The sequence below is a fragment of the Hyperoodon ampullatus genome (genome assembly GCF_949752795.1).
Source record: "Hyperoodon ampullatus genome assembly, chromosome: 11".
Lineage (NCBI taxonomy): Eukaryota > Metazoa > Chordata > Mammalia > Artiodactyla > Ziphiidae > Hyperoodon > Hyperoodon ampullatus.
Genome location: NC_136924.1, coordinates 56,589,915 through 56,600,714, shown reverse-complemented (window position 1 = coordinate 56,600,714; position 10,800 = coordinate 56,589,915). Strand labels below are relative to the sequence as shown.

The window sequence follows — 10,800 nt, the reverse complement described above, 5'->3', positions numbered from 1 at the left end:
CCCAAGGAATACAGACCTTTAGCATGGGCTTCAAGAAAATAATGTTCAGAAAATAGGTTATAACGTTGCAAAAAAAAGTCACAGTAGACATTTCTAAATAAAAAGTAAATTATTTGGGGGTGTTTGCACCCAATTCTCTCTTGGCACAGGAAAGGAAGTATTAATATTAAATAGTTTTAATTAGAATTTGAAAAATAGGCGAATACTTACTTCTTCAAATATCCTTTGAGAACCAGAAACAAGATGATGATTCAAAAAAATATATATCATACAAACAAACGTTTTTGAATAAAATAAAATCTAACTTAATAAGGTTTGATTAATTTAACAAAAGAACAACTTTTTAAAAATTATTAACTCTTTATTATTTGACATTTATATACATAAAGTATATATTTAACTGAATATTTTATACAAACTCTAGGAAGGTATTCCAAATGAAAAAGTATGATTATAAAGTACAACAAGATACATCAAGGAAGCATGTGATTCAGAGCCAAATTTATAAGCACTTATCTAATATGTCACAATCCTTTTATTCCAGAAAATACCCACATGAGGACTCTAAAATGGGCAATTACTTGTCAAGAGAATAAATGATTTTTATTATGTAGAACATGGAAAGGGACACGAGGCAAAATAAAGATTCTTCAGAATTTCTTTATGGAGCTGCTAGTAGGACAACAGAACCTAAGGCTACAAGGACCTGTCCAAGTAGAATATTTATATTAAATATGCCTTCATTGCTTGCCTGGTAGAAGTGATCTGTCAGCCACTTTTGGTAGAAGGATGGCCCACTGTAGACACCAGGAAAATTTTTTCGACCACAGCCATATCCGTAACTGGTAATTCCCATTACAAAATATCGTTTACGTTCTGGTAAGTAGCACATTAATGGTCCACCACTATCACCCTATTTAAAAAGTCCCAAAATAGTATTAGTTGCTTCCAGTAGTCCTTAAACAACAGTAAAGCTGAAATAAATTAATCACATTAATCATACATTTATATATATTTTTTCAAAATACCTCCAACTTATAAAGAGCCATAGATTCTCAGTCTTATATTCTGACTAAAACAGGAGGTATTCAGTCTGGCCTGGTGTTTAGAGGCACCGTATAGCTGGTGGTTAAACTTCCCACCTGCATAGTTTTGAACCAGAATACTATAAATCAAATTGTTTGAATTTTTTAGTGCAGTTACTCAGGAGAAATATAATTTAGGAAGTGTGCAAAATACTGCAAATATTGTCTATTAGAATACTTCTGTTAATGCTGTGTGGGAAAGGTAGAACTAAGATATATAAAGGATTCATTTAGGGGTGTGTGTGTGTGTGTGTGTGTGTGGTTTGCTAACTAGAGGACAGGAGTAAATTGGCATCTTGCAGGAGATGGCACCTTTCTAAGTGTTGACATTGGCTGGTGCAGGATAACAGGAATAAATGGCTAGTCCTCTTAATAGTATTACAAATAACAAATCTCTGTCATGGTTTATACAAGACTGTTAATGCACCGAAACACCTTTACTGAGGACTGTTAATCATTCAAAACAGTAAGGACACTGAGATAACTGTTTCAGTGCCTAAAGTATAAGGACTGTGTTTCTAAGGTGTTTTCAAATTCTCTATATAAGGTAAGCATTGAATAATTATTTTTTGATGGTAAGAATATTTCACTTATGAATACAATTCATAAGTGAAAGTATGTAGATTGGATTCTTTTACTCAGCATGATTTTTAAGGAAAAGGACACAGGAAAGATAGACCCTGGATTGCAGAAATCAGAATGCGTAGGAAGAGATCAGCATGGGACACTGTTTGGGAGTGATGTGCTGGTAGATTTAGAAGCAGTGAAGAAAAGAGGAATAAAGAAAGATTCAAAAAGCACAAGGGACAAAACAAAAAATAGATAAATTGGACTTCATAAAAAATCAAAGACTTTTGTGCTACAAATGATAACATCAGGAAAGTGAAAAGACAGTCCACAGAATGGGAGAAAATATTTGCTAACCATACATGTGGTAAAGGACTTGTATCTGGAATATGCAAAGAATGTTTGTGACTCCATAATAAAAAGATAAATAACAATATAAAAATGGGCAAAGGATCCGAATAGACATTTCTCCAAAGAAGATACACAAAAGACTAATAATAAGCACATGCAGAGATGCTCAACATCATTAGTCATTAAGTAAATACAAATTAAAAGCACAGTGAGATACCTTGAGATACCCACAAGGATGGCTATAATCGAAACTCTACTTCAAAAAGATATATGCACCCCAATGTTCATAGCAGTACTATTTACAATAGATAAGACATGGAAACAACCCAAGTGTCCCTCAAGAGATGGTTGGTTTAAGAAGATGTGGTATATATATGTACTATGGAATATTACTCAGCCATGAAAAAGAATGAAATATTGCCATTTGCAGCAACATGGATGGACCTAGAGAATATCATACTAAGTGAAGTAACTCAGACAGAGAAAGACAAATATATATGTTATCACTTATATGTGGAATCTAAAAAAATAATACAAATAAATCTATATACAAAACAGAAACATGACTCACAGACATAGAAAATATATATAACTGAAAATATATATATATAACTGAATCAATTTACTCTACACCTGAAACTAATACAATATTGTAAATCAACTATATTTCAATTAAAAAAAGATAGATTGTAAGAAATGCTGAAAAGGATGTGGAGAAATTAGAACTCTCATACATTGTTGAGATGGCCAAAAAGCACATGAAAAGATGCTCAACATCACTAATTACTAGAGAAATGCAAATCAGAACTACAATGAGGTATCACCTCACACTGGTCAGAATGGCCATCGTCAAAAAAATCTACAAACAATAAATTCTGGAGAGGGTGTGGAGAAAAGGGAACCCTCCTACACTGTTGATGGGAATGTAAATTGGTACAGCTACTATGCAGAACAGTATGGAGGTTCCTTAAAAAACTAAAAATAGAACTACCGTATGACCCACCAATCCCACTCCTGGGCATATATCCAGAGAAAACCATAATTTGAAAAGATACATGCACCCCAATGTCCATTGATGCACTATTTACAATAGCCAGGACATGGAAACAACCTAAGTGTCCACTGACAGATGAATGGATAAAGAAGATGTGGCACATACATACAATGGAATATTACTCAGCCATAAAAAAGAACAAAATAATGCCATTTGCAACAACATGGATGGACCTAGAGATTGTCATGCTGAGTGAAGTAAGTCAGACACAGAAAGACAAATATCATAGGATATCATTTATATGTGGAATCTAAAAAAAAAGGGCACAGATGAACTTATTCTCAAAACAGAAGTAGAGTCACAGATGTAGAAAACAAACTTATGGTTACCAGGGGATAAGGTGGGAAGAGATAAATTGGGAGATTGGGATTGACATATACACACTAGTATATATAAAATAGATAACTGATAAGAACCTGCTCTATAGCCTGGGAACTCAATACTCTGTAATGGCCTATATGGGAAAAGAACCTAAAAAAAAAGAGTGGATATATGTATATGTATACTGATTCACTTTGCTGTACACCTGAAACTAACACAGCATTGGGAATCAACTGTACTCCAAAAAAAAAAAAAGAACTCTCATACATTGCTGGGTAAGAATGTAAAATGGTGCAGCCACTTGGGAATACAGTTTGGCAGTTCTTCAAAATGTTAAACATTGACCCAGCAATTCTACCCCTAGGTGAAATTTCCAAGAGAAATAAAAACATACCTACACATAAAAACATGTACACAAATGTTTATAGCCATGTTATTCATAAAAGCCAAAAAGTAGAAATAGCTCAAATGTCCATCAACGAATGAATGGATGAATAAAATGTGGTATATCCACACCATGGTATATCATTTGGCAATAAAATGAATAAAGTATTAATGCATGCTATAATAGAGACGAACTTTGAAAACATGCTAAGTAAAAGAAGCCAGTCACAAAAGACCACACATTGAATGATTCCATTCATACGAGATTTCCAGAATAGGCAAATCTCTAGATATTAGTGGTTGCCTAGGGCTAGGGGTGGGTGAGAGGAGAATGGGGAGTGACTCCTAATGAGTAGAGTTTTTAGGGGCGGGGGTGACAAAAGTGATCTAAACATTAGATTATGGTGATGGTTGCACTATTCTATAAATATACTAAAACCCCACTGCGTTGTACACTTTAAATGGGTGAATTGTATATATGTAAATTGTATCTCAATAAAAGCGGTAATGGAAAAAAAAATTCAAGGCAAATTTTGATTAAGGTTGACCATGATTGTAGAAACCAAGGAATCAGGCAAGCAAGACGATTTGGATTGTTGGAATAGTTAAAAAAGGAGAAAAACAATTTAGACTTGAGAATTAAGACTTCACCAGAAAGTGATCAAAGGACTTGTTCAAGTTCCCTTCTGTCTTTAGAAAGTATTGCTAAGGAAAATTATTTGGTCTTACCCTGCAAGTATCAAAAACTCCATCTTCATCACCTGCACAAAATGAAGTGTAAGGAATTATATCCCCATAGCTCTTGTCAGAATTACAAAAACTTCGAGAAATATAATGCACTTCTGCTTCGTGTAATTTTTTTGTAATATTACCTATTAACAAAAAATACCAATAAATTATTTTGGAGAGCAGATGTTTTGACAGCAATATAAAGTGTTCCTGATGAACAAGTTTTCTTTCCATAGTGCCTGATTGAACAATTATGTAAAATTGTATCCATGTATGTATGTATGTATGCCTAGAAAGACTGTGAAAGAAAGTTTACCAAATCTTAATGACAGTTATCTCTAGATAGTAGGAATTTCAGGTTACTTTTGTTATCTTTGCTGTCTTGTATTTCTTGGAGGTCTCACGGCAGGATCTATAGCTTTTTTTTTTTTTTTTTTAAAGGGTATTTATTTATTTATTTATTTATATTTTTTGGCTGCATTGGGTCTTTGTTCCTGCACATGGGCTTTCTCTAGTTGCAGCAAGTGGAGCTGCTGTTCATTGTGGTGTGCAGGCTTCTCATTGTGGTGGCTTCTCTTGTTGCAGAGCACGGTCCTAGGTGCGTGGGCTTCAGTAGTTGTGGCATGTGGGCTCAGTAGTTGTGGCACGCGGGCTCAGTAGTTGTGGTTCGCATACTCTATAGAGTGCAGGCTCAGTAGTTGTGGCGAACAGGCTTAGTTGCTCCGCAGCATGTGGGATCTTCCCGGACCAGGGCTCGAACCCATGTCCCCTGCATTGGCAGGTGGATTTTTAACCACTGCGCCACCAGGATTTATAGCTTTTACAAAGTAAAACTATATAAAAATTGTCAAGGGCGAAAGAGGTAAATGCTGAGGTCTATCTTTCTTATGCTGTAAGCTGTGAATAATTTTAATTAAATTTTTAATGATGCTAAAGTCTTGAAGGATGTTGAATATGAAAATAAAACAGATTTTTAATTCATGCACTCCCCTAAATTCCCTGCTAATTCCTGAACATAAAGTGGTTCTTTGCTACAGAAAAGATAGGAAAATATAAGATAACACTTCAGGTACTATTAAAGGACAGATCATTTTAAGGTTTATCCATAGAAAAGCTACTGTAACAGCAGCATCTTTTCTCATCAGCCTGTCTCAGAGTTGCAGTTGTCACATGTGGTAGCTGAATATTTTGTGTGCCCCACATTCTTCCCTAGCTTTTCAAGTAATAGACGTTTTGCCCTTAGCTGCAAGTGGGTAAATGACCCAACTGTTCCATTCACAGAATTCCATTCTTCTGGTTGCGCTGATTGGTCTAGAGGTGACCATATTTGGTATAAGCCTAGCCAATTGGAATACTTATCCAGCATTTTAATTTAATTTAATTTTAGCAATGTAGAAATACCTTTAATATCTTAAGTGAAAAATAAGTACATGAAATAGAATGCAGGCTATTATGACAGCTATATACAATTATGTAGAGAAGACCGAAAGGAAACATATAAAATCGTTTGTAACTTATTTAATGATAGTGGGATTATATATTTCCCCATCTATTTTTCAAATATTCTGCACTATTGTTATAATGTTTTAATAATAAAAATGTTAAATCAAAGATTATTAATAATATTCTTCACTTATTTCCAGTATGGCTGTAATGTTGGCTGTAAATATGAAACTTTCTTCCACACACCAGTATTTTCAAGAATGGCATATTCTCATGCAGTATGTTTATCCAGCATTTTTAAACTGGAGCTTCCAGAGAAGAATCTGTTTCACCCTAGTCACATGACTGTTTAGCTATAAATTCAAATCAGTCTACAGCCATAGTTCCAGACTTATGAGGACAGGCAGCCTGAGAAAGTAAAATCAACATACAGAGAGAATAGGAATAGGAAATAGAAATTAAATATGTCTAATGGCATCCAGATTCCTGGATCGAGGCTCCTAGAGGCCAGCCACATTTCTGCACTTTATTTTAAAATAATTGAAGTAGTACTAGCTGTATATAAAAATATATATGTAACATATAAGTTATAGGATATAATAATGAAATGAACACCTGTAAATCTACCACCCAATTTATGAACAATACTAATCCAGTGTGGTATTGGTGTAGGGCTATTCAAAATAACCAGAGATTTTCAAAGTGAATAGGAGAGAGCCCAGAAGTAGATGTCTGGGTTTTCTATTTTGTTCCACTGGTCGCTTAGAATATTCTTGCACAAATACAACACTGATCAATTACCATAGCTTTAGAATAAACCTTGATTTCTGGATGGCAACTTCTCCAACATTTTTTTCTTCCATAGGAGTGTCTTGGCTATTCTTAGGTCTTTTAGAATGAGCTTTTTCATTGTCTTAAAACTCATGTTAGGGTTTATCGTTACCTGGTGCTTTTCAGTTTTTCAGATAGAATTGACATCTTTCTTTCTTTCTTTTTTTTTTTTTTAATAAATAAATAAATTTATTTAAAAAAAGTGAACAAAGTAGAAACGCAGACCTGCATGGAAGGAAGTCCCTGATATCACATGAAATAGTAAGTTTCAGAACAGTCTGTGTGATTCTGTTTATGGAAATGATGATAATATATGATCATTTTTATAGAGGAAAAATCTGGAAGACACATCCAACTTGATAGTTTTATCTGTGGAGGAACTTTTTTTGTTTTAGTATTAGTTGTTTTGTTTGTTTGTTTGTACTGCAGGTTCTTATCAGTCACCAATTTTATACACATCAGTGTATACATGTCAATCCCAGTCGCCCAATTCAGCACACCACCATCCCCACCCCACCGCGGTTTTCCCCCCTTGGTGTCCATACGTTTGTTCTCTACATCTGTGTCTCAACTTCTGCCCTGCAGACCAGTTCATCTGTACCATTTTTCTAGGTTCCACATACATGCGTTAATATACGATATTTGTTTTTCTCTTTCTGACTTACTTCACTCTGTATGACAGTCTCTAAATCCATCCACGACTCAACAAATGACTCAATTTCGTTCCTTTTTATGGCTGAGTAATATTTCATTGTATATATGTTCCACAACTTCTTTATCCATTCGTCTGTTGATGGTCATTTAGGTTGCTTCCATGACCTGGCTATTGTAAACAGTGCTGCAATGAACATCGGGGTGCATGTGTCTTTTTGAATTATGGTTTTCTCTGGGTATATGCCCAGTAGTGGGATTGTTGGGTCATATGGTGATTCTATTTTTAGTTTTTTAAGGAACCTCCATACTGTCCTCCATAGTGGCTGTATCAATTTACATTCCCACCAACAGTGCAAGAGGGTTCCCTTTTCTCCACACCCTCTCCAGCATTTGTTGTTTGTAGATTTTCTGATGATGCCCATTCTAACTGGTGTGAGGTGATACCTAATTGTAGTTTTGATTTGCATTTCTCTAATAATTAGTGATGTTGAGCATCTTTTCATGTGCTTCTTGGCCATCTGTATGTCTTCTTTGGAGAAATGTCTATTTAGGTCTTCTGCCCATTTTTGGATTGGGTTGTTTGTTCCTTTAATATTGAGCTGCAGGAGCTGTTTATATATTTTGGAGATCAATCCTTTGTCTGTTGATTCACTTGCAAATATTTTCTCCCATTCTGAGGGTTGTCTTTTCGTCTTGTTTATGGTTTCCTTTGCTGTGCAAAAGCTTTGAAGTTTCATTAGGTCCCATTTGTTTATTTTTGTTTTTATTTCCATTACTCTAGGAGGTGGATCAAAAAAGATCTTGCTGTGATTTATGTCAAGGAGTGTTCTTCCCATGTTTTCCTCTAAGAGTTTTATAGTGTCCAGTCTTACATTTAGGTCTTGAATCCACTTTGAGTTTATTTTTGTGTATGGTGTTAGGGAGTATAGATTGACATCTTTCTGATAACTGAGTCCTCCTATTGAGGCATAAACTATACCATTTTGTTTACTTAGATATTCTTTAATGTCTTTTTAAAATGTTTTAGGACTTTTTTCTATAAAAGGCCTGCAATCTTTTGTTGGATTTGTTTTTAGCTACCTAATCATTTTGGTATTATTGTATATGTTGACTTCCATTAACTTTTGTTACCAAGAATTGTCAAATACCCTTTATTCAGATTCACCAGTTGTTTACTTTTTGTCACACTGCACAATCATTTGTATGTGTATGTGTATAAATTTTTCTGAATCATTTAAGAGTGAATGGCTGACATTGTGCCCCCATACCCTTAAATACTTCAGTGTGTACTGCTTAAGAACAAGGACATTCTTTTATATAACAAAAGTACATTTATCAAGATCAGGAAATTTAACACTGGTCCAATACTATTATCCAATTTAATCTCCATGTATTTTTAAATTTTCCAGCTATCTTTCTGTTATTGATTTATAGTTTAATTTCATTGTTTATAGTTTATTTCTAACCATTGCTTTACTTTCTGTCTCTATGATTTGCCTATTCTGGACATGGCATCATATAAATGGAATTACACAATATGTGGGCTTTTGTGTCTGGCTTATTTCACTTAGCATAAGATTGTAGCAGGTTTCAGTACTTCATTCCTTTTTATGGCTGGATGATATTTCATTGTATGAATATATCACATTTTGTTTACCCATTCATCAGTTGATGGACATTTAGGTAGTATTCTTTTTTTTGCTATTATGAATAATGCTACTGTGAACATTCAAATACAGGTTTTTGTGTGGACATATGTTTTCATTTCTCTTGGGTATCTACCTAGGAGTGGAATTGCTGAGTCATAAGGTAATTTATATGTTTAAATTTTTGAAAAACTGCCAAAATGTATTCCAAAGCAGCCGCACCATTTTATATTCCTACCAGCAATGTATGAGAGTTCTAATTTCTTCACATCCTCATCAACACTTGTCTAACTTTTTGATAAGTCATCCTTGTGGGTGTGACATCTGTTACTTTTAAAATTACATTTTCTAACTACTGATCCTGTATAGAATGAAATAGATTTTGGTATATTGCTTTTATATCTGGCCACTTTACTAGACTCTTTTAATTCCAGTGGATTATAAATTCTTTTTTAATATAATGACATCATCTGTGAATAATGAATGTTTTGTTATTACCTTTCTAAGTCATATGTCTTCTGCATCTTTTTCTCGTGTTACTGTACTTGGTAGAAGCTCTACTAAATATGGAATAAAAGTGGTAATAGTGGGGGAAATCACTGCTGATTTTAAAGGAAATGTTTTTCTGTGGTAATGATGTTTGGTGTAGAGGTAGATAACCTTTATCAGGTTAAGGAAGTTTCCTTCTATGTCTAGACTTATGAGTTGTTAACAGTGTTTCTTCAGCACCTATTGAGATAATCACGGGGTATTTTTAAATCCTTTAATCAGTTAATATGGTGAATTACATTAAGAAACTTCTAATATTAAACCACCCTGAATTCCTTAGCTCAGTGGTCCCCAACCTCTTTGGCACCAGGGACCACCGGTTTCATGGAAGACAGTTTTTCCATGGACCGGAAGCAGTGGGGGGAGTGGTTTCAGGATGATTCAAGTGCATTACATTTATTGTGCACTTTATTTCTATTATCATTACATTGTAATATATAATGAAGTAATTACACAACTGACAATAATGCAGAATCAGTGGGAGCCCTGAGCTTGTTTTCACTTGCCACTCACTGAATAGGGTTTTGTGAGTCTGCAAGCAATTGATTTATTATGGTCTCTGTGCAGTCAAACCTCTCTGCTAATGATAATCTGTATTTGCAGCCGCTCCCCAGTGCTAGCATCACCCCTCAGCTCCACCTCAGATCATCAAACATTAGATTCTCATAAGGAGCAACAGCCTAGATCCCTCACATGCGCGGTTCGCAGTAGGGTTTGCACTCCTATTAATCTAATGCCACCGCTGATCTGACAGGAGGCAGAGCTCAGGTAGTAATGTGAGTGATGCGGAGCAGCTGTAAATACAGATGAAGCTTTGCTCGCTTACCCGCTGCTCACCTGCTGCTGTGCAGCCTGGTTCCTAACAGGCCACGGACCGGTACCAGCCTGTGGCCCAGGGGTAGGGGACCCCTGCCTTAGTTAAACTCACCTTGGTTATGTGGAATTCTGTTTATACTATTCTTTTTTAAAATTAATTAATTAATTAAATTTTTTGTTTATACTATTCTTGATAGATTTGGTGTGCTGATAATTTGGAATATCCACATTTATGATACTGGCATTTCTTGTACTATACTTACTTAATTTGGGCATCAAGATGATTATTATCCTCATACACTGAGTCAGGGTGTGTTCTCTCTTTCTGAATTCTTTATAAAGATATTTATATAATACTTAAATAATTGCT

The 10,800-nt window shown here is 34.8% G+C and overlaps 1 protein-coding gene across 1 annotated transcript in view; it reads right to left on the bottom strand.

Moving 5' to 3' along the window:
- Positions 1 to 661: 661 nt before the first annotated feature.
- Positions 662 to 10,800, bottom strand: part of TMPRSS12 (transmembrane serine protease 12) — a gene marked incomplete at both ends in the record, with an annotated part of 30,933 nt that continues 20,794 nt past the window's right edge. The window contains 2 exons of the mRNA XM_079715679.1: positions 662 to 913; positions 4,492 to 4,634. Coding sequence (XP_079571805.1) covers positions 662 to 913; positions 4,492 to 4,634 — 395 coding nt within the window. The remainder of the gene's footprint in view (positions 914 to 4,491; positions 4,635 to 10,800) is intronic.